Below are 23,381 nucleotides of genomic sequence, written 5' to 3'. Positions count from 1 at the left end.
ATTATCCCAGGTTGCTCCAAGCCCGGTCCAGCCTGGCCTTGGGACACTTCCAGGGATCCAGGAGCAGCCACACCTTGGCTTGGTTACTGTTTTTAAGGGGTTTTTTTTACTGCTTGCTGCTGTCGGTCACAAACAGAGGGATAACCAAGCTTCCAGCAGAAGGGGATGGCGCTCCCGGGAGCTCCCGAGGAGCAGGACCGCAGCCAGGGCCAGGTGAAGCTCGGCCAGGGGCGGTGCAGGCAGGGCTGATCGGGCAGGACTCGGGGCGGAGCGGGAGGAAGGCGGCGGCGCGGCCCCTCCTCCTCCTCCTCTTCTCCTCCTCTTTCCCTTCCTCCTCCTCCTTTCCCTCCTCCTCCTCTCCCTCCGCCTCCTCCTCCTCCTCCTCCTGCCGGGCGGGGCGGGGGTCGGCAGTCCCGGCGCGCTGCCGCCGCGTGGAGCCGTGCTGCGTGTTCCCGATCCCGGCTCCCTGGTCCTGGATCCCTGATCCCTGATCCCGGCTCCCTGGTCCCGGCTCCCTGATCCCGGCTCTCTGATCCCGGCTCTCTGATCCCGGCTCCCTCCGCCGCCCCGAGCCGTGCCCCCGCTGCGGGCCGGCGGCGCGGGGATGGGCGCGGGGCTGTGAGCGCGGCCGTGAGCCGTGGCCATGGGGAACATCTCCTCCAACATCTCCGCCTTCCAGTCCCTGCACATCGTCATGCTGGGCCTGGATTCGGCGGGCAAGACCACGGTACTCTACCGCCTCAAGTTCAACGAGTTCGTCAACACCGTGCCCACCATCGGCTTCAACACCGAGAAGATCCGGCTCAGCAACGGGACTGCCAAGGGCATCAGCTGCCACTTCTGGGACGTGGGCGGCCAGGAGAAGCTGCGCCCGCTCTGGAAGTCCTACAGCCGCTGCACCGATGGCATCATCTACGTGGTGGACTCAGTGGACGTGGACCGGCTGGAGGAAGCCAAAACGGAGCTGCACAAGGTGACCAAGTTCGCGGAAAACCAGGGCACCCCGCTGCTGGTCATCGCCAACAAGCAGGACCTGCCCAAATCGCTGCCGGTGGCCGAGATCGAGAAGCAGCTGGCCCTCCACGAGCTGACCCCTTCCACCACCTACCACATCCAGCCCGCCTGCGCCATCATCGGCGAGGGGCTGACGGAGGGCATGGACAAGCTCTACGAGATGATCCTCAAGCGCAGGAAGTCCCTCAAGCAGAAGAAGAAGCGGTAGAAGCCCAGCCGAGGCGGGGAGGGATGGGGGAGCAGACAAAGGAACCGAGGGGGAGACAGAACCAAAGCGATTCTTTTGGGTTTAATAGTTCTTTTTTATTTTCTTTCTTTTTTTTTTTTTTTTTCCTCTTCATTTTTTTCCCCTTCCCCAAAGGACAGACAATAGTGGTGATAACAAAGCAGCTCCCGCCAGCCGAGCCCAGATCCCGGAGCTCCCCTCTCCCACCGCCCCGTGCTCCTGAGGGTCTGATCCGGACTCCTTTGGGCTGGAAACATGGAAAAACGGGATGAATCCCCCCTCTCCATCCTCCGGGACCACCGAGCCTTTGTGTGCCGGGGAACCAACAGGGCAGGACCCTGTTGAAGTGCGTTCGAGCGGAGCCCAGCGTGCTTTTGGATCTTTAACCTGGGCATTTTGGGGCGGGGGGCGTCGTTGCCGGCCCCCCACATGCATTTTGGGGCGGGGGGTGCAGATTCACCGTGGCTTGGCAAGGTCAGCGGGGAGGGGGCTTGCAGCCCTTATCCCTGCATCCCCGCATCCCTGGATTCCTCCCCCGCGGGTGGCGGTGGGAAAAGGTGTTGAAAGCTTGGAGGGGGGGTTTGGACCTGCAGAAAATGTCTTGGAGGGGTGGGTGTGATGGGTAAGGGGACATCCACACCCACCCTGGCTCGTGTTTTAGGGTGCAGAGCAAGGACGGGCAGCCTTTGGGGTTGGGGGGAGGGGGGGAGGATGCGACACTGGGGTGCTGAGCAGCTGCTGAATGGGGCAGAGCTTTAAGCTCTTGGCTCAAAAAAAGGGTGAAAGAAGGAAAAAAAAATACCCAAGGGTTTAGGGTGAACGCTGCTGGAAGCATTGGGGGTGGTTTGTGAGGCACCCCCATTTCTCAAAGGCTCGGTGGTGTCACCTTGTGCACCAAAGCTCCCCGCAGGTGTGCATGGTCCCCGTGCTCAGGCTGCTCCCAGGTGCGGCTTTGGAGGTGATCCAAACTAGGGGTTACTTGCTAAAACCCCCACAGAAAAAGGCAGAGTTTGGGGTTCTGGCCACTGTGCTGCTCTGCAGTGGGGCAGGAGGCCAAGTCGGGGTGGGGGGGGTGGTGGTTCATGGCAGGGCTGGATGGATGGATGGACAAACAGAGGTGGCCAGAGCCTGCAAAAAAATCTCTGCTGGAAAGGGAGAATGTTTTGCAGGGGGTGAAGAGGCATGGGGGAGTTGTGGTAGGTTTTTAATAAAGATTCAAAGCCAATTAAAAGCCCCTCACTTTCCCTGGTAGCCACATGGGCAAGCTCTGCCTGCAGAGCAGCCTGAGCACCCAGGCAGGGTCGGGCCTGGCCACCTCCTCCTCCTGCAGGTGAACATTTTGGTACCTGCATGGGGCTGGCCACCAAAATCCACTTGCTGTCTGTGTTTCAGCTGGATCTGGCTCTCCGGGGTCCTGCCTTCCCACAGAGCTGAAGCAGGCAGCCCTCAGGGGACAAATATCCTGAATTTGGAGGCAGGCAGAATTTTCTGGTGATTTTGCACCAGATTTCCCATTTGCAAACCCCTTCCCAGAGCAGCCAAGGGGAAAGCACCAAGCAACCAAAAGCAAAATGCCCTTCGGGTTTTGGGGAGTTGATCCTCCCCTTGCAGTGACGAGCACCTTCCAAACAGCATTTTTTGGGGGCGGGTTTGTTAGGGAACAAATGTTGCAGCTGAGTTGTTTCTTCTCCTCTTGCGGGGTTTCAGTTCCCGGCGCGAGTCCCGACTTGTGTGGGCTGGTCCCATCCGTTCAGGTGGTTCTCTTCCCGCTTCCTCGGGTTTCCCTGCTTTGTCTTCACCTCCAACACTTTGGTACTTGCTGTCGAGAGAGAGAAAAGAATTATTTATTTTTGATGCCACAGAAGCCACATGTATTAACGCTTTTTTGGGAGAGCGACCCGTTTGAAATGTAAAAGCTGTGTTGACCCCAGCAGCTCCAGAGGGATCAGGTTTTAGGAATGACACGTGCAGGATGTTAGTGGGGGGTTATTTTTTTTTAAACCTCCTGGCTGGTCTCGGTTTAGCAAATGCCAGCATTGGAAAAGGCTGTTTTTGCAGAGCTGGGTCTTTCCTGGGAGCTTCCAGCTGAGCATCCCCTTGGAGAGATGCTGGAAGGTTCGGCTGGGCCGGGTGGGATGCTGTGCCCGTGCCTTTGCCAGCCACTCTGCTTTCTGCAATAATTAAATGACTTTTCCAACGAGTAGCTCCTGGCTTCCGTGGTGTTTCCGTTCCACCACCACCTGATTTTACCCCCAACCCCATGTGCCGATGAGCGTCACCCTCAGTGGGCTGCAAGAAGAGGGCCCTCAGCAGAGCAGCTCCCAAGGGGAGCTGTCTGGGCTCTTTGCAAGGTTGTGCATCTTCTCAGATTAGAGAATTACAATGACGTGGGTTATTTTGGCAGGTCTCGTTCCCCCAGGTCCATTTGCTGTGTTCCCATCGTGATATCCCGCTGCCCGTGTCCTGCCCTCGCCTTTGTCCGTCACTCTCTGTTCCTCCCGTCTTTCCTTTTTTTTCTTTTTCTGTTTTTTTTTTTTTTTAAAGATGCAGACATAATGCTGTGAACTGAAATAAATTATTTATACAATGAAAGGGCCTGATAAAAAAAAAAAAAAACAACAAAAAAACAACCAAAACCCAGTGTTCTGCTCATTTCTCAGTATCAGTGCTGCGTTTTGCGTGGATTGAGGGAGGTTCTTGCTGCCTCCCCAAGGAGAGAGGACAAGGGGACAGAGAAGTGACCTGCTGAGGATCCAGTGTCATGGGTCTGTCACGTGGCAGCCTGCTAGGACATGGGGGACATCCATAATTTCCTGGTTAATGAAATCTGAGCTCTTTTGCAGGTCACTTAATGTCTCTGCATCTCTGCAGCTGTCTTGGGAGAAAGGAGGATACTTTTTGGTGGGGGGGAGGGTTTTGTTCCACCACCTCCTCTGATTTTAAATCCATGTTAGGGAAGCAATCACACAGAGAGAAAGTTTCCATTTTTGCTCAGCGTAGCTTTTTTTAAACGGGTGGCCTCGGGCAAGCGGTGTCGGTGGCAGAGAGCCAGGTCTGCAGGGGTTAAAACACCACTTGGGAGCAGGATGCTGCAGACAGAGCTCGAGGCTGCCTCTGCTCCTGGGTGGCTGCTGACACAGGAAACCCAGGGTGACATTTTGGAGGGGAGTGGAGCTGGGTGGCAAGTTACTTTTTCTTTTTTTTTCTTTCTTTTTTTTTTTTTTTTTTTTGTTGGTTTGTTTTTTTGGGTTTTTTTTTGTTTTTTTTTTTTGTAAGTGCTGATGAGGCAGCTGGAGGGGAAATGACGATCCTGGCTTGTGAAAGTGAGATTTAGAAGGGTTTGGGGTGATCTCACCCTGCCCGAGTGGGGTGTGCAGTGCCTGGGTGAGGGGATGTGGTGTCTGCTCTGCAGGATCAGGGATGGGGGCTCTGGGGGGTGACAGGACACCAGGGAATGGCTGGAGCTGTGTCAGGGCAGGCTCAGGCTGGATTTAGGGAAAGGTTCTTCCCCCAGAGGGTGCTGGCACTGCCCAGGCTCCCCAGGGAATGGGCACAGCCCTGAGATTACCAGAGCTCCAGGGGCTCCCAGGGATGCCCAGGGTGGGATTGTTGGGGTGTCTGGGCAGGGCCAGGGGTTGGACTTTGTAGACCTCTTCCAACTCAGGACATTCCATGATTCTTTGAACCTTAAAGGCTTATCCAGCGCTGCAGCTGCTGAGCTGCTGTCGAGGCTCAGCAATCCCTTGGAGCTGGGCTGGACCGTGGCATTCCAGCGCTGAGTTATGGATTGCTCAGCTGCCCCCTGACCCTGTGGAGAGCTTGTGGAAGGTGCAGCTCCCCACGGCCCCTTCCTCACACAGAGCATGGTCTCTGTCCCTCTGCCACACGGTCCAGCGCTCCTGAAGATGCTCCTGACCATCCTCTGGCCCCATTTTCTGTGGGACACCGTGTGCTCCTCCTGGTTTCACGGATCTGAAAGCCCAGCAGTGGATGCTGCAGTGTCCGCACCTTCCTGAGCCTGAAGGGGCTTGTCCTCACGGATCCCACCTGGCAGAAGCTGATTTTTGGGGGTTTTCCAGCTGCCCTGGAGGTGTGGGTGCTGCCATTGTGTCCCTGGGCTTATCTGTGTGCCAGGGGAGCTGGACTTCAGTCCCTTGGGGACCTCATGGAGCTGGGGGCAGCTCTCCTCCTGGCTTGAAGAGGGAACCATCCCTTTCCCTACGATGGGGGAGGAGAAGCAGCTGCCAGGCTTTGGGCTGTGGCTTTTGAGAGGCTGTGAGTGACCCTGGCTGGCTCTGCCCCGTCCCACAGAGCCGTACTGGGGGCCGAGCTGGGATTTCTCCCAGGCTTTGCGGGAAGGGCGGGAGGGGCTGTGCCGGCAGAGCTCCTTGTGCTTCCAGCGGCAAGGACGGAAAATCCTCCTCGGAGCAGCCTGTCCTGCTGGCCAAAGAGTGCTTCTGTCAGCAGGGGGGAGGCGGTGTTTGGGCCATGTTGTCATGAAAACACGGCACAAGGGGCTGCTGACCTTGCGGCGCCCCGAGGCAGCGCATGATGGATGGGGCTGAGCCACCTCCCCGGGCGGGCAGAGCGAACACGAGGGACGGTGCTGCGGGGTTTGGGGGGTTTGCGAAGTTTGGGGTGGCACACAGAGCGGTGCCCAAGGATGCTGCCCAGGGAGCAGCTGGGTTGTGGACTGCACCAGCTGAGAAGGACCTGGAACATTCCAAGAGGATGGATCAGGGCTGGGAGCAGCGGGAGATGGGGTCAGGACAGGAAGAAGCAGAGATGAGCCACCAGCGTTGCTCCCCTGCTGGTTCAAGGCCACCGAGGAGAGCTGCTGGGTGATCTCCGAGCATTCCAGTGGACAAGGGAGCCTCTCCAGCCTGGAGTATCCCACTTTTCCATGCATGCAGCTTCCTGATAGCTCCTCTACCCTGGGAGCCCCTGTGCTGCAGGTTCTGCCTTGCCTCATGCTGTATCAGCCACACAGGTCCTTCTGCCTCTTTTCCCTGCCTTTGCCTCGTTAAGCTAAATCCCTCTGCTTTATTTCAAATGGGATTTGCTTCCCCAAGCAAGGATCTTTAAAAGGATCATCCTGGTTAATGCAATCCGGAGGGCGCTGGATCCTTGGAGCGTGGTGTAGTGCACTGGCAGCTATTGCACAGCACCAGGTGCTTCTGGCCAGATTTTGGAGTGGGCTGAGGATGGGCAGCACTTTAAAATAGGCACTACCAGAAGTAAAAATAAAATATATTAAAAAAAAATCCCACAGTGATTCAAATGTTGTTTGCTTTGTTTTAGGCAGCTCCATCCTGGAGCTTCTTCCATTGGGAATTACCCCCAAATCACCAGAACTTTTTGTCTGAGCAGCAAAAGGCTGCTGCTGTGAGTTACTTCAAGCACTTTGCACACACACCATGCAAAAAAAAAGCCTCGTGCTGGCCTGGCAGAGCAAAATTGAGACATTTCAGCACGAAGATGTTTGAATATGGGGAGCTCAGCCTGGGAATATTTGCTCTAATAAACCATTCTGTTTATTTCAGCTTAGCCTGTGTTTGCTTCCCTCAGACACTCGTGTGAGATTTCAGGGAGGAAAGCTCACAAAGCCCATCAAACTTTCCAGCAACGACATTAAAACACTGCTGGAAGGTGAGTTATGGAGCCTGGACACCCCCTGGGTGACCAGAAGGAATCCCACGTGTCCCATGACCCCCCGTCCTCCCTCCCTGACAGCCCTGACTGATGGCATCCCACAGCTTCCCAAAACGCTGGAAGCACGACGGGAATTTGTGAGAAGGGCAGAGAGCTCTTCATCAGCCCACAGATTAGAAGATTAGATTCTTCTCATTTATTATCAGCCATCCTTATTTATTGCTGTGAATGATAAAATAATAGGAATTCAAATTATTATTATTATTAATAATAATATTAGCAATATTATAATACATGCATTTATTAATAAATAGTTATAAAAACAATAAATAAATAGGTGGTGAGGCATAGGGTACCCAGAGAAGCTGTGGCTGCCCCATCTCTGGAATTGTTCCAGGCTGAGTTGGATGGGGCTTGGAGCAGCCTGGGATAGTGGAAGGTGTCCCTGCCATGGCAGGGGGGTGGAATGGGATGGTCTTTAAGACCTTTTCCAACCCAAATAATTCTGAGATTCTGGGATTATTTTTATTGCTCAGCCTAAATTTTGTAGCTGGGGTGAGCTTCTCTCAGCTGACAAAGGTTTTCATGATCCTGTGGTGCTGGAGCATTCCCAAAAGATGGGGACTGGGGAAACAGGCACTCCCAAAGCTCCTGATCCCACCTGGCATTGCTTTCAAGTATTTTGCTGCCAGGAAGAGAGCAGGACACAAAGCTGGGTCTAAATGCAGGTTTTTTAGACTCCCACCTAACCTTGGTCACATCACTCAACTTGCCCCAGACTTGTTTTCCACAAGGATAAAATTAAATTTCCAGCATTTTTCCTACTCCCTAGGCTTCAGAAGAAAATTGGGGCATGTATAATTCTCAAATCCCCATGCATGGTAAAGATGCTAAACCTGCAGGATTGTCCCTTTCCTGGTGGGGAAAGGGGTCGAAATGTGAGGGTGGGGGGAGATTCCTGCAGGAGGTTCCTGCAAATCCAAGTCCTCCTGCTGTGCTGTGGGCACCAGAGCTGCACCAGTGCCTCTGCTCAGCTCCCAGCAGCTCCAGGCCACACTGGCATCATTTCTGAGCTCTCTGAAGCCCTCCAGCCGTGTCCTCCGGGCAATGGCTGAGAAAGTTGTGTTAAGAAGCCACCCTCATCCCCTGACCCCCTGACGCTGCAGGGACGGCGGTGTTGGCACCCTATGGGCAGAGGGGCTGGCACAGAAACTCCTGTCACCAGCACAGCACCATGCCAGGCCACATCTCCAGGGCTGGGAGCAGCTCAGGACTCTGCAATCCACCCAGCCAGAGGTGAAGGCCTGGCGTGAGGCTGGGAAGTGCAAACACAGGGCGATTGTTGCGCTGGTTAATGTTTAAATAGCCCTGGAAAGCCCCCCTTGTGCTGCCTTTCCAGCTCTTTGGCAGCTTCCCCACCCTTCTGCTGCCTGGGGAAAATGTCCAGGGGCTGGAGAGGGAATGGCAGTGCTGCAGGTTTCCATCCTCCCAGGACGGGCCATGCTCTTCCCAACCATCCTTGGGAAACACCTGGTTGCTTAGGAGGGAGCTGCTCAAGGGGACAGGGGGTGCTGGGGAGAAATAAATACCAAAAGTAACAACTCACCACCCACACACCCTTCTTCACAGAATCCCAGAATTGTTTGGTTTGGAAAAGCCTTAAAGCTCATCCCTTCCCACCCCCTGCTGTGGACAGGGACACCTCCCACCAGAGGTGGGACCAGGTTCCTCCAGCCTGGCCTTGGGCATTGCCAGGGATCCAGGGGCAGCCACAGCTGCTCTGGGCACCCTGTGCCAGGGCCTCCCCATCCTCAGAGCCAGGAATTCCTTCCTAAATTTTTCTCCTTGGAGCCTGTGCTTGGTTGTTCCCCATCCACAGCCACATCTCCAGAACAAATGGCCTTCAGCCTTCCCTGTGCCTCAACAGGGCCTTCTCTGCCAGGAATGGCCAAGGGGTAGCACCTGATGGTCCCAAGAGAGGTGGGGAGACTTCTGCTGCCTCAGCCCAGCCCTGGGACCTGCTGTGTTCCTTCTGGGACTTCCAGCAGCTCCAGGGTAGCACAGACTGGGAATGAGGTGGTAAGGAATGTACAAAATCATCCTCTGCCAGTTTTCCCTGCAGATTCTGGCACCAAACATCTTCCCAGCCAGGCCGGCCTCTCTGGAGGTGCTGCCCATTTTTCATCACAGGGCTGGGATGCCAAGAGTCCAAAGAGCTGTGAATTCGTCCCTCATCAGCTGCAGAACCTCCTGCAGCACAAATAACCCACCTGGGGCCCTGTCCTTCTTCCCCTATGAGGGCAAAGCAGCAGGGGGGAGGGCTAAAACTCTTTATTACACCTGAGCATCAGCATTTTTTGTGTCCCAGGGAGCTGCTGGGGTGTAGTGGGGGAAATCCAAGCATTTTTGCTGGTGAGGAAGTCCTGGTGTGACAATGTGGAGCATGAGGGGGCCATAAACCCATCAGGAGGACTGGGGGGGTTGAAAAAAGAAGAGTCCTGCTGGAGTTTTATCAGTGTGGCCTGAGGGTTTATAACCTCTGAGGTTATATCCTTAGCTCTGGATGACGGAAAGCCTGGGAGAAGAGGATTTGGGGTCCATGGGGTCCAACACCCTCATCCCACAGCGTGGGGCTGGAGTCTCTGGAAGCAGAAGGACACAGGCTGGGGAGGGGTTGCTTACACCAAGGCTTACACCAGTGGCCCATGGGAGACTTGGGTGCTCAAAGCTCCTTCATTTTTAGCTGGATCATGGAGAGCGTCCCCTGGGAGGAGGGGAGGGAGAAGGCAGGGCTGTGTCCTCTGAGACCAGGGAGGTATTCGAGCTCTTTCTTTGTAATTCCTGGCAAAGAAGTTCTGGATATCGGGGGGGGGTTTACATATATTTATGTATATATCCATGTTCTGGTTTATTTATTTATATACATATATAAAATAATATTATATTATAATATTTATATATATGTGTGTGTGTGTGTAATTGCACACAATATAGAGGATATATTGTAAATATTCCCTCAGCTCCTTCTGCCCCTCTTGGAGAGGAGCTTTAAGGTGTGGATGTGGCACCTGGGGACACGGTTCAGCCGTGACCTTGGCAGTTTTGGATGGAGTATTTGGACTCCAGGATCCTAAAGAGCTTTTCCAGTTCTGCAATTCTCTATTTCTCCTGGTGGTTGGCAATTGCAGCCCACAGCTTTTCCCCATCCTGTGCTGGGTTGTCCCTTAGCTCCAGCAGCTTTCCCCCCACCATCTCTGTGACCTAGCCATGTCCCCATTAATTTATTGCATCCCAAATTATAATTGTGTCCCAAACTATTATTGGGAAATTATTTCTGCTCTGGGATGAGAAACTCAGGATATCCCCCAGACTCTAAGCTGGAGGTGGCAGGGATGCTTTTTTGGGCTAGAATGAGGCATTTTGGGGTGTTTGCCTGGGCACCCAGATTTTCATCGAGCCCTGAAATGGGAATGTTGCCCATGGAGTGGATGTTTATCCAGTCCCTGTTCCCAGCAGACTCAGCCAGGTCAGGTCTTGGTGATCCATTAACCATGGGGGGAGAGAGGCCCCTGTGCAAACCTTGGCATCTGCAGTGGAGCTGCTTGGAAAGCAGCCAGTGCTGCTCTTCCCTGGCCATCCACAAAAAAAAAAAAAAACAAACAACAAAACAAACCTGGGGATTCATCAAAAAAAGGAGCCATTCCATGGAAATGCTGGTGGCAAAGTGCCACGGTGAAGGGGGGACAAGAAGGGAGCCACAGTGACCTGGGACCTTTGGATAATGCTGAGACAACATTGCTGGATGGGTTGTGCTTGCTCTGAGATGGCTCTCTACTGGGATTTTTGGAAGGAATTTTGCGTTATTGAAGGTGTATAATGAAATTTGGGCAGGGCAGAGGGGGTATTCTCCATGCTGGGACATCCAGAAATTTCCAGAATTGGTAGCCCAGGAATCCCAGGAATCTCTCAGAAGCGGCAGCTTCTTCCCTATCCCATTTCCCCCCCCATTCCCAACCTCCTGCCCCCTTGAAGCTCCTTTTATCAGGAAATGTGCAGGAAAACTGTTGCATTTCTGATGGTCTGAACTCCCTCAGTCAAGGCAAGAGCTGGCTTGTAAAGAATGTGGGTAATTTATGTGTAGATAATAAGGAGAGGGAGAGCAGCAGGCAAAAGGAGTTTGTCTTTCATTCCCCTCAGCCCTGCTCCTGAGGCTTTGCCCTACCCAGGGAAGTTATTCCTGATTATCCCAGGGGGACTAATTCAAGTGGGGACCTTCCTGAGTCCTCCCTTTTGCTTTAATCAATCCACTGTGGATGCAATTGCTAAATCAGAAAAAAAACCCAAAACAACCCAAAAATTAACTTTCTCCCCAAATTCCCCTTAAACCTGTATTCTTTTGCATCCTTGCAGATCCTAGACTGGCTTTTTCATACAGGCTGGTCCTTGGGAACACAGCAGAAATAAATCCAGCTTCCAGGTCCAATGTAATAAGTCACTCTCCAAAAACCCTGACACATTTTTTTGTTGGGTTTTTTTTTTTCATAGAAAAGCCCTAGCAAGGGCAAATACAGAACTTCTGAGAGGTCTCAAGGCAGAAGAAGAGCTTCAATAAACAGATTTATTACCTGAAACAGCAGGAGATTTCTGTCTGAAGGAAAAGGCCTGAGAGATTTGTGGCACAACCCTGAAAAGGAAAAAGTCCTTTAAAAGGTGCTGTTTTGGGTGAGAGGAGCCTTGACAGCTTCAGGTCTGATAGGAAAATAACACAGGGAATTCTACAAGGCTCAGGTATTTTCTTTCCCCCTCTCCATCTCAAAAGAGGACTGACCTGCGCCTTTTCAAGGCAGGGAGAGGTTAAGCCTAACCCTGAATTCCTCACTCCATCTCCAACAACACATCCATGGATAACGTGCCTTTAATTACTATTAATTACTTAATCATGCTCCCCCATGGCTCTGCTTAAGACACTGCCTTAATTGCTCACAAACAAGCTCTGGACATGCACAAGGTGTAATGGAGTCAGCAAGTCCCTTAAATCCCATTCCCTGCAGGTTTGGCCCCTCCTTCCCCACCTTTCCCAGAAGATATAATTCCCAGTGGTTTGCTCCAGGTTTCCTGTGTCAGTTTTCCAGGTGATTTTCAGGCTGACCTGATGACACAGGCTCTTGCTTCAGGCTGCTCTCACCTCCTTGGGGATTAGCAAGGCATGGGAGATAATTTCCAGCAGCTCCAGGGGGACATCCCAAGCAGATGGGATGGGAGAGTCCCTTCCCCTGCAGAAGGAGAAATGGGAAGCAAGAAGAGAGCATGAACCCCCCAGCCCTGGCCAGGCTGGGTGCAGCGAGTTCTGTGAGAAAAGAACAGCGTGAAAAAAATCAGTTCTAAGCCCAGACTGCTCAGGCTGAGGCTTGATGTCTTAGAGGGAAAGCAGCAAGTCCTCACTGCTGAGGATTACAAGGAAATTGGCTTCTAAAACAAAACAGTGGCAGAATCTCCAGTCAACACCGGCTGCAGGCAACAAAATCAATCCCAATCACATTTTCCCAGCCAGGCTGCTCATCAGACACGATCTAAGGATCCTTAGGAGGAGGAAGAAATACAAACTGGGATTCCTATGGGCAGAACTGAGCAAATCCATGGATACAGCATCAAGCACCACATCAGCCAAAACACAGGAAAGCCCCATGGCAACGATTCCCAGGATGAGACAGGAGGAGAATATCAGAATCACGAAATCCCAGAATAATTTGGGTTGGAAGGACCTTAAATCTCATCCCATTCCACCTCCTGCCATGGGCAGGGACACCTTCCACTATCCCAGGTTGTGCCAAGCCCCATCCAAGCTGGCCTGGGACACTTCCAGGCATCAAGGGGCAGCCCCAGCTCCTCTGGTGCCAGCAGCCCTGGCTCGGGGCGGGAGGCAGCGGGGCTGGATGCTGCAGGGGTGTGCAGGGTGGGATTTCCCCTCTCTGGGTATCCTCACAACATCGGCTCCATCACCCTTGATTACAAACAAAAGGCAGCAAAAGGCTCTTCCTAGGGAAGGAAAATGGGCAGGGAAGGGGGTCCCTGAGTCCAGCTGGGCTCCCAGAATGTGTCAGGGAGGAAGGAATCGCTCCAGAGTACCTGGAGATGTGCAATTCCTGCAGTGAGAGGTCTGGCAGTGCTGTCGATCATCACCACAACCCAGTCTCACCCAGGCTGGGGCACCACCAGTGACCGTGTTCCAGGTGGAACCAAACCCTCCCGAGCTCACTTCCAGCATCACAAGTGTTTCATGTCACATTCCTGTGCCAAACACCTCCAACAAGATCCTTTCCTGCCCAGCTGCATGGGGAATTAATGCAGGGAGAGTCATGAGGACTGTGCCTCTTGCCTTCCCTTAAACGCCAGCTCCTCCACCTGATGCCGGCTCCTGGGAATTTTATCCAAAGCTTTGTGGTTTAGCACAAGTTCCACATCCTGGGGGTAACTTCATGCTGAGGAGCCCTACCTTCCCTCTCAGATGTCAGAAGGGGAGCTCGCAGCCTTCTGGGTGATGCAGCAGATTGGAAAGAGGCCAGTACTTAGCATTAAAAAAACAAAACAAGCTAACTAACTAAAAACAAAAAACAAAACAAAAACAGACCCAAAAAACCCAAAGTAAGCTGAAACAAAGAACCCCAACAAAACAAAACTTCCCCAAAAAAATCAACCAACCAAATTAACCAAAAAACAAAAAAAAGCCAAAAATATCCAACAAACCCCCCTCCCCCCCAAAAAAAACCCCAAAATAACCAACAAACCAAACTAAGAAATAAAAACAAAAAACAAACCAAAACCCAAAAATAAAAACCCTAAAAATGAAACTTCCCAAACTTCCCTTTTCAGGATTTTGCAGAGGGTGTTGGTGGGAGCCATCCCAGCTGACCTAAACACTGCCTGCTCTCATTTTTGGTATCATCCCTGGCCCTAAAGCTTTGTCCGGGGTGGAAGTGCGTGGTGACAAAGCCAAGGTGCATTTCCCAGATGGAAAAAGCCTCGGGTCCCTGTGCCTTCATTTTATATCCCTGGTTGTAGTCGGGTGCTGGGGAGTGGTGAGTGCTCTGCCACTACCTGTGGATTAAATAAATTAAATTCCAGTGACCATTCCACTCTCATCTGGGAGGCTTTAACTCCCCGGGAAGCGCAATTCCCACAGACCACAGAGGAATGAGCTTCCCCACTCTTGCTCACCCTCAGCTGTCGGGCTCGTTGGAGGGAAGGAAAATCAGGGGTGATGATTAATTAATCTGTGTCCCAGCCCCAGCCTGAGTCCTTGCTGTTCCATCCCCAGGCTGTGCTTCAGCTCACGGAGACCGACAGGGAGACATCAGGAAGGGACAATCCCGGCTGCTGCAGAGGGTGCAGGAATCCCCAGGGAAGAGGAGCATCTCCCAAGGGAGCTGGACCTGGCCCACCTCCAAAATTGTCCTTTTTGTAACATGGGGGGGTGAGCTGGGAATGTGGCAGAGGCAAGGCTCGTTCATCCTGACCCCTTGGATATGGTGGGAGATGGATCCTGCCCAGGGGAAAGCTGCCAACACAGACAAGCAGGAGCACCCTCAGGAATGTGGGATATTCTCCAGCCCTCATTGTCTGAGTAGCCCTGGCTCCACCTGGTGTGATCCCTGTGTACCTGGAGGATCCTGCCCAGGGGCTGGGAAGGGAAAGGGAAGAACTGATGAGACCAGGAAAACCAAGATTCCTGTCCCGGTGTCACTGCCCTCTCCCCAACCCTCACACCCCACCCCAGGAGAAATCCAGCGCATGTCCCCTGCTCCAGGAACAGAGACAGAGGAGATTTTGGGGTGGGCTGGGGGAGCAGCACATCCCCAGGACAGGGGATGACCCTGTTTCTGCCACTCAAAGCAGGGCATCCCCCCTGGAGACTTCCCTCATTCCCCAGCCACTGGGGCAGAGGATGGACATGGCTGAGGGACCCCTTGGTGGCATCTGAAGTGGCCCAGGGATGGAGAAAGCCCCTCCCTGAGGAATTCAAGCTATGCAGGGAGCAGAGGTCACTGCAGTCAGGTGCGGTGTAAAAGGGAAAGATAAACCCTATAAATCAGGCTGTGGGAAGAGGAGGAGAGCACAAGTGCACAGAGCTGCAGGAGGATGGTACGAGGAAACCCCAGCTCAGGCAGAGGGAGGGGGGAGGTGAGGGAAAACCTGGAGCAGCCTGGAGAGGGGGGATGGCCAGGGAAAGCGGAGCTGAACGTATCCTTAGTGGGGGAGGTCCTTTCAGTGTAAAAAAAACCCACCCAACAAAATAACAAAAAAAGCAAAATGTGGGGGGAAAATTCCCAGAAACAGTGGGTTAGGCATAGGGAAAAAAGTCCTCAAAATACCATTTTACTTCAATTTTAGTCTATTTTTTTTTGTATTACTCCCATAATGGAGGATGGAAGGAGACACAAAACTCTCCTTACAGAACAGTGTTATAAATGAAGTGTTTCAAAACATGTAATTATTTTTCTACTTAGACAGGAGACCCCCCCCCCCCCCCCCCCCCCCAAGGCTGGAAGCTCCACTGCGCAAGCAACATTCTTCCCTGTGGCTTCAGCTTTCCACATGATGCTGCAGGTCCATTCATCCTGGAGATGGATGGATGGATGGATGGATGGATGGATGGATGGATGGATGGATGGATGGATGGACATCTTGGCAGTTTAGCTGGTGACCTGCTCCCCTTTCCTGAGCCCTCCAGGTGAAAATGTATCCAGGCACGTTTCTGGGACACGGGAGTAGTAATAAGCTCCTGGTGAAAAATGTGCTGGTCCACATGAAGTCTGATGGTGAGGGTGGTAAAAAACCCACACCAGATGCTCTGGATCTTATCCCACCTGGTCTGGTCAGAGCTGATGCACCCTGGGAGGGACGATCCCACCAGAATCCCAGCTTCCACAACAGGATACTGAGAGCCAGCTCCCGTGCAAAGTGAGAAGGAAAACGTGAGTCTGTGGAGGAGCAGATGGGAAATGTGACCCTTGGAGCCACCGAAAATAAAGAGAGAACTGCGTGGTCTCGTGGCTTTTAGCTTGATTTCACACACAAGGGGATCTTAAAATGCACCATTCCCAGTCCTGAGAAATTTTAGAGCCTCTGGCCAGTCTCCCCTAGCCCTGGCAGAGGAGCTGGAGCCTCGATGACACGGAGCGCCCACAAGCCGTGCGAAAATAGGTGACTCGCTGGAGGAGAAAGAGAAAAAGCTATAAATATCCTGAGTGAGGGAAGAATTCATCACTCACTCACTCAGCTCTTATTATACATCACAGAGAGCTGTTATACAAACCCCTGCCACAAAGAAAGGCCCAGGCATGAATCACTCCCTGTGAGATATCCAAGAATCCAGCCTCAGAGGTGAAACCCAAATGGACCTAGACAGCCTTGGAGCCTCTGTTTCGACCACGAGCTCCTGTTCATATTCCTGTGATCATCCAGGAGACACTCTGTCCTTTTGGAAAATATATCCAAGGGTAAAGAAGAAAGAATATCTGCTTCTGAAGGACTTCTAATTCAAAAAGACTGAAGGGGAGCAGTGACCAAGCCAGTACCATTCCCAGCCTAAAAGATCGGGGGAAAGGGCTTTTTAGGATGCATAAAATAGAAGAGAGAGTGATCAGCATCACAAGCCCATCTCCCTTCCTCCATGGGCTCCCACTGTGCCTCACCTGACTGTTCCAGTCTGCAAGGATAACTGCACCTCCCTGTTCAAAGCCAATTCATGAATTCATGGAATCACAGAACAGTTTGGCTTGGAAAGGACATTAGAGATCATCTCATTCCAACCCCGCTGCCGTGGATAGGGACATCTTACTTCTCCCTCCCTTTAGTTCCCTGAGGGAGAGAAGGAGCAGCTGAAAGTTAAAAGTCTGAAGGCCGTGGGGATGAAACCTGTTCTCCACAATCCAGGATCACAGAGAGGGCTGGACACTGAATGCTGAGATAAGGCAGATGCCTAGAATAACCCAAATAGCTGAGATAACCCCTGGTCCAGGGCCTGGCACATCCATCCATCCATCACTGACCTGGGGCTAGGAGCGTGCTCTGACCTGACCCAAACCTTCACACACCGCAGCCATTCCGCCTTCCAGATCCCAGGCTTGCTCCAGGCAGGGTAAAGGTTCTTGGGAAGGTGACAGGGGCTGAGGGTGTTGGCTCTGAGTTGTGCTGGAGGGCTCTGCTGGAGCAGCCAAGCCCCCCTGAAGGCACTGGGCTGGGGTTAAATGGGTTCTGACCAGCCTGGCACACAAGGAAAGGTTGGCAGTGACCAAGGTGGGACACAAGCTGTGCAGTGGAGATTCTCCAGTGTCTGTGCTCATGTGACACCCCTGGGCAGTGGGATGCTACTCTCCAAAAGGTCAGGAATGGGCTCTGGAAGGGGCTCTGCATGAATTTATTCTCTCTGATGAGCTCATGTCTTGGCAGGAGAAAGCTGCAGATGAAGCTGAGTAGTTTCTCATCAGTCTCATCCATGCCTCAAGCAATGCTGCCTGCTCCTTTTGCTCTAGGTAGATAGTGAGGGCCTGTTTTCCAGCTTCTCCTCACTTTCTTATCTCTTCTCCCACTTCCTCAAAGCCTATGAGGGCTGCAACCAAGTGACCTCTGTTCATCACCACGTCAAACCATTCCTCCCAATAATCATGGTTAAAGCCAAAGCTCAAGCCCCACAGCTTCCCTACCCTGGAATTCCAAGGGTGGAGAGCCCTGGGAAGGGAGGCCAGCTCTGCTGACACCACAGAGGGGATGGATGGGATGGGGAAAATGGATCAGAGGTGTCTTTGTTCGTTGTGAGCACTTTGGTGCCTCTTGCAAGCAGAGGCTCAGAGCACAGGGCAGGCATCCACAGGAGGCTGCAGGAGCCAGCAAGCTCTGCTCCTGTCATCATTCCTCCCAGGAAAAAGAGCTCCCAGCACTGGGAACCTTAATTGGGCTTCCCTCATAAATCACCCTGATGTCACCCAGGTGCAAGCATTTCCCAGGTTGGCATGTAAAGGCATTCTCTGTTTTCATCCTACGCCATTCTTCACCTGACCCCTCAGAGCCTCTGTCCCCAAGTTCCCTGGGAGATCCCAGGAGCCCTGCTCCTCCAAGAATGTCAGCTATTCCAGGTTGTCTTGCCCTGCTCGACAGGCACATTGATGTCTGAGAGACACTTGCCGTGCTAGCAGCCAGCCACAGCACCTAGTTTCCTCTCCTAGATTAGTCATTCTTCCCAAATTTCCTTCTTTTGTGTAGGGATTCCCTCTGTTTCCTGCTACAGGCTTCATTTTCCCTGTTCTATGAGCACTTGGAAGTATTTGTACTGCCAAGGAGGCTAGTTCATCTGTTCAGCTATTTTTATTCCTCCTGCTGTACCATCTAAAGAATTGTTTTTGCAGAATAATCTCTGCAGGTCAGGAAGGGAAAGAAATCATCTTGGATACAGTTGAATGGATTGAAAGCAGTTTCCTACACAACAGGACCCCATCGTCCTGCTGAAGTCTTTAATATTGATACTCCATGACTCAATGATCCTTGTGGGTCCCTTCCAACTCAGGACATTCCATGATTTAAGTGGCAGAAATTCAAAACAGAGCCGTGTTCTCTGAGACATCAGGTCCCGGTGTCAAAGGTGTCAGTGCTGGAATTGTGGGGGATCCACTGCATCTCTGAGGACTAATGGGTTTTGGTTTCTTTCCAGAGCTATTAAACCTTATCTGAGCATCCCACAAAATTGCTCTTGTTCTCAGCATGCCCAGGCCTGGCACCAGGAAACAAGCCCTGCCCATGGCAGGGAAGTTGGAATGAGGTGATCTCTAAAATCCCTCCCAAACCATCCTGCGATTCTGTGCCCAAGCCTCTGCAAAAACAGATTCCTTTGGGAAAGGATAATCAAAATATTTCTGGGCTCAGCTCATTCTCCGTGGCTGCATCAGTATTTGGGGAGTCAGGCTCCCTCCTGCTGCTCCTTGGAGGCAGCATGGCTGTGCTGCAGCAAACCCAGCCTTGCCCACCAGTGTGGGAAGTGTGGAGCATCCCTCGTGCTCTGCCTGCAGGGACACGCCTGGAATTCCTGCTCCAAGCCAGGGACTGGCTCCTTCTGGCTAAACTGTGCCAATGAGACGAAGCTTTGCCAGCTCCTTTTCCCTGGCTCCTTCCTCTGGGGTCTGTCTGGTCCCAGCAAGCCCTGACGCCTCCCCTGTGCCAGCCATCCCTGCTCCAGAAGGGATCCCTACCCAGCTCCACACAGATGGATCAGTCTCCACCTGGTGGGTAATTTCACAGGGGACAAGTCCAAATTGGAGCAGCCTTCCTGATTGCCTCTATGGGTGTTTGCAAGGCCGGGCTGTGCTGAGCCTGAGTGCCAAAATGCATTCCCCTCATTGCATTCAACCAAAAAATCCCCACAGTTGTTCCTGAGGGAACACATTCCCTTTGGGCTTGAACTGCACATCTGGGTCAGGAGGAGAAACAGCCAACATGGGGAGTTTTTCTAGAGCAGAAGAGCCTTTTCTGGATATTGTTTATGCTATCTCTCATTCATGGGACACATGTGAGGGTCTGCCTTAAACACCCTGAGCTTTCAAAACTCTGTATTTTCCCTCATAGTAGCTTTCAAAATGCTTTATTTTCCCTCATCGTTGGTGTTTGGGAGATGGCACATTCCAAAGCTTCTTCCAGCACCAGTGGGGTTTAAAACTGAGCCTTCTGTCCTGAAGAGTGTGAGCAGCCTGAAGCTGTTGGTGCAGAGGAGCCCTTCCAGCAGCCCCTGCTCAGTGACCCTTGGTGGCCTGGCCCTCTGAGCTGGGCATTGCTGAGGCTGCCAGCGCTGCTGGAGTGCTGTGCTCCAGCTGCAGCTCCTTCTTGGATCACATCCTCACTTCCCAGCTCCTCCCTGGCCAAGGGTCTCGTCAACTTTGAGGGCAGCTCTTGTCTCTTCCTCCTCATGCGCACAGCACCTCAGATCTAGCCTTGGACCAGCCTCAGTTTTGCCCTTTCCCTCCTGTTGTCACCATGAGGGGTCTCCAGTGAACATCTCATTCCCATCAGGACTCATCCCAAACCTTCTGGGCCCACAGCCCAGCTCTGGGCTCGGGGTGTGTGGCAAACCCAAACGAGCTCTCTCTTAATCCTCCTCTGGCCTCTTCCCTGTCCAGGGCATCATCTAAACCCTGACACAGCCCTGCTGCTGCTTCCCCAGCCTTTGATCATTTATTCACAGGATGGATTCTCCCCGTTACGAATTACAGGCCTCTAACTGGATTGAGAGCCAGGCCTGCACCTTCCCCTGTAATTTAGCTTTAATTAATGCCCATTTATTATTAACTGTTTTCAGCTGGGCTTAGGCTTAATATCAGATGGTTATTATCCAGAGGCCAGCACGGATTGTTTTCATCTCCTTCATTACCCATTTCAGCAATTTCCCCCCTCCCCTGTTGACAGATGCCCACAGAATGTGCACGATCAGCATAAAGGATCCCTGTGAAGGAACAACGGGGCTTTCAAAGCCACCAAAGCCCAAGGAAAGCCTCCCCATGTCCCCAGGTCAGTGCCCAAGGCACGTGGACAAAGGAAAGTCCCCCTGTGTTCCACAGGAGATACACAGTTCATATTTTTATACTGCTGCACAAAATCTGTGATTGAGGGTGGAAATTACCCAGGAGCTATTTTGAAAGAATTGGGGCATTTTCGTGTTCTTTTATATTTTCCATTTGCTCATTTCTAGCTTTAAGAAAATAAAAAAAAATAAAGAAGTAAGAACAGAAAGAGAAACCTTTCCTTCTATTTCCTTTTATCACATTTCCCTCCCCACCCCCCAAAAAAAATAGAAAAAAAATAGCAGCAGTGAAAGTACAACACCAGAAATCCAAGATAGCAGCAATATTTAGGAGAGGCCTTCAGAACCTGGATAAAAAAATAGGGAGCTGAAGAAGGAAGAGGAAAGGTTGAAAAATATCATCAGCTCCAACCATTAAACTAAATACTGCCAGCTCCACCAAAACTATGTCCCCAGGTGCCTGAACACTCCCAGGGATGAGCATTCCACCATTGCCCTGGCCAGGCTTTCCATGAGGAAATTTTTCCTGGTATCCTGTCTAAACTGTCCCTCCTCCAGCTTGGCCAAGGGCATTGAAGGGGAGTGAAGGGGACTGATGGAACTCATCAGAGCTCGAGGTGGGCTCTGGAGCCAGCACCAGACACCAAAACAAGCAAAAGTCTCACTGCAAACAGTGACAGCGACAAATTGTGAGGGAGTGCAACAGTGGCAGAGGTGAGAAGAAGAACTGAGACATGGGGCAAGACCCCTTGCTCCCCTGTTGAGGGTGGAAGAACATTTTGAGAAAGGTCAGGAAGTGTTGGAGGAGCAGAAACATCCCCAAGGATGGATGCAATGTGTAACTTGCAGGTAAAAAAAACAGTGACAACTGCTCGGGCTTGACATTTTTCCCACCCTTAGGGGATGTTTCAGTTCAAGGGGATGTTTCAGTTCACTATTTCTTGACAATTGTTGTGAAATTGGCAGTTCTTGCCACATTTAGTGCTTTCTGCTCCTTGCATTGTGCTAAGGTTGCAAAATTGGCCTCTGGTTTTTGGTGGGGAAAGAAACCAACACTCCAGAGTTTCCATGATTCCAAATCCCACCTTGCTTCCAACCTCCCTTTGCCCCAGTGGTGTGGAGGACACTAAATCTCCTTAAAACCTTGGCAGCAGCTGAGTGAGAATGGGTAGAAGTCACTTAAAGCAGGTCAGGATGACAGGGAACATGGAAGTGGGAAAATAATGGGAAGGAGGGAGAAGTGTGTGGAGTGTTAAACCATCCCATCCATCCCCACCACAGCTTGAGAGCTGCCCTGGGACAATTACCTTGAGCCAAGTGCAGCATCCAGCCAGCAGCTCTTCCCTGCAAAGGCCTCGTTTGCTTTAATTACTCTCATTTGGAAGTCAATTCAGAGCGGCTTTCCTGAAGATGCCTGCCTGGAGCAGCCCTCGAGGAGCTGGAAAACAACAGAACTGTTTTTGGTTGCATATCGGCCCCCTCAGGCTTGACGAAAAATAGGGAAAACGCATCAACAAAACACTTTAAAGATGTTTTCTAAAGATGTTTTCCTGAACTTGCTCTTACCCAGGCTTTCAGCACAGTCAACTTCCCAGCCCTAAAGGCTGGAAAAAAATCAGAGACCCATCATCATCATCAAAGGATTTGGTTTGGGAGGGGACCTCCAAAACCACCCAGTTCCACCCCCTGCCTTGGGCAGGGACACCTGCTGCTGTCCCAGGCTGCTCCAAGCCCCAGTGTCCAACCTGGCCTTGGACAATTCCAGGGATCCAGGGGCAGCCCCAGCTGCTCTGGGCACCCTGTGCCAGGGCCTGCCCACCCTCCCAGGGAACAATTCCTTCCCAATATCCCATCCATCCCTGCCCTCTGGCACTGGGAAGCCACTTGCCCTTGTCCTGTCACTGCAGGCCAGGACAGAAACCATAACTATTGAATGCTGCCCGTCCCAAGGGCTTTTTGGTAGCCTGACTGATGGTCCAGCGTGTTTTCATCCACAGCAGCTTGGGCTACCAAAGCAATGGCTGCCTGTGGCCACAGCAGTTTATTTGGGAGATCTGGAAGGCACAAGATTTAGAAAAGAACACCATACCAGCAAGAAAGGATTCCTGAAATATTTTCTAGCACTCACTATTAAAAAAAATAAAAGCTGATGTTTCAGCAAAATGTCACTACACCAGGAAAGAAAAATCCAGAGCAAGCCAGACCTGCCCCCTTCTCTGTTGACCACCTCATCCTCTCCAAATTCCTTTGGAGTTGAAGCAGTGACTGCCACGATCTCTGGCTTTCCCAGCTATAAATCCATCAGGTTTCAGCCACTTCCGAGGCAGAGTCTGCAAATAAGCTCTGTGTGGCCTTGCAGGTGACCCAGAACAAGCAGCAGAGCAGGGTTTGGATCACAGCTTTTAAATCCTGGCTCTGCTCCTGCCAGCAGCCCTTGTCACCAGCTGATAACCAGAAGCAAAGGGCTGGATGTGGCACCATTTTCCAGTGCCCTGGAACAGCAGCCTGTCCTGCGGGGAACAGATGGCCAGCGTGGGTCTGGGCATCACCTCGGCTTGTTCAAAGCATTCCATGTCCAAACCCTCTCCTGGCACGAATGGACACATCCCGATGGTTTTCCTACACAGCAGGAGCTCTGCAGCAGCTTTTCATGGTCTTTTTTTCCCATCTAGGTAAAAACCAGGAGCGGGGGAGCCGCGGTTCCCGTCTCCTGACGCCTTGTGCCACAAGCACGTGTGGTCCCGCCATCCCCGCAGCGGCAAGGATGGAGCCAGGGGATCAGCATCCCCGGGAAGTGGATTTTGGAGAGTTGGAAACATGCCTGGGGGCACAGCCTTGCTGTCTGGAAGCCTTCTCCCACGCTCCTCCTCGGGGAAACAGCCTGCCCGAGGCGGATTTCTCACCTCACCAGCCCTGGGAGGGGAAAGG

General features: G+C 52.2%; 1 protein-coding gene and 1 long non-coding RNA gene across 3 annotated transcripts in view; one reads left to right on the top strand and one right to left on the bottom strand.

Moving 5' to 3' along the window:
* The first annotated feature begins 355 nt into the window (after positions 1 to 355).
* Positions 356 to 3,860, top strand: ARL4C (ADP ribosylation factor like GTPase 4C). Of its 2 annotated transcripts, none has more exons than XM_058839446.1 (2): positions 356 to 1,218; positions 1,381 to 3,860. In XM_058839446.1, exons 1-2 carry the CDS (start codon positions 644 to 646, stop codon positions 1,385 to 1,387), a joined length of 582 nt encoding a protein of 193 aa, XP_058695429.1. In that variant the 5' UTR covers positions 356 to 643; the 3' UTR covers positions 1,388 to 3,860. The 2 variants fall into 2 exon arrangements, with proteins under 2 accessions (XP_058695429.1, XP_058695428.1); XM_058839445.1 differs by having other exon boundaries at positions 1,376 to 3,860.
* A 12,196-nt stretch (positions 3,861 to 16,056) lies between these two features.
* LOC131579473 (uncharacterized) overlaps positions 16,057 to 23,381 on the bottom strand; it is a 50,863-nt gene continuing 43,538 nt past the window's right edge. The window contains exons 2-3 of the long non-coding RNA XR_009277716.1: positions 21,761 to 21,891; positions 16,057 to 16,101 (exon numbers count right to left, since the gene is read on the bottom strand). This is a non-coding gene — a long non-coding RNA (uncharacterized LOC131579473). The remainder of the gene's footprint in view (positions 16,102 to 21,760; positions 21,892 to 23,381) is intronic.

The sequence above is a fragment of the Poecile atricapillus genome, chromosome 5, assembly GCF_030490865.1.
Source record: "Poecile atricapillus isolate bPoeAtr1 chromosome 5, bPoeAtr1.hap1, whole genome shotgun sequence".
NCBI lineage: Eukaryota > Metazoa > Chordata > Aves > Passeriformes > Paridae > Poecile > Poecile atricapillus.
Note: the sequence above shows the minus strand (reverse complement) of the source record. Positions and strands in the feature narration are given on the sequence as shown.

Coding starts and splice junctions, on each gene's coding strand:
- ARL4C (XM_058839445.1), top strand. CDS start 644: ATGGGGAACATCTCCTCCAACATCTCCGCCTTCCAGTCCCTGCACATC. Junction 1,219..1,375: donor CTCAAGCAGAAGAAGAAGCG/GTAGAAGCCCAG, acceptor CCTTCCCCAAAG/GACAGACAATAGTGGTGATA.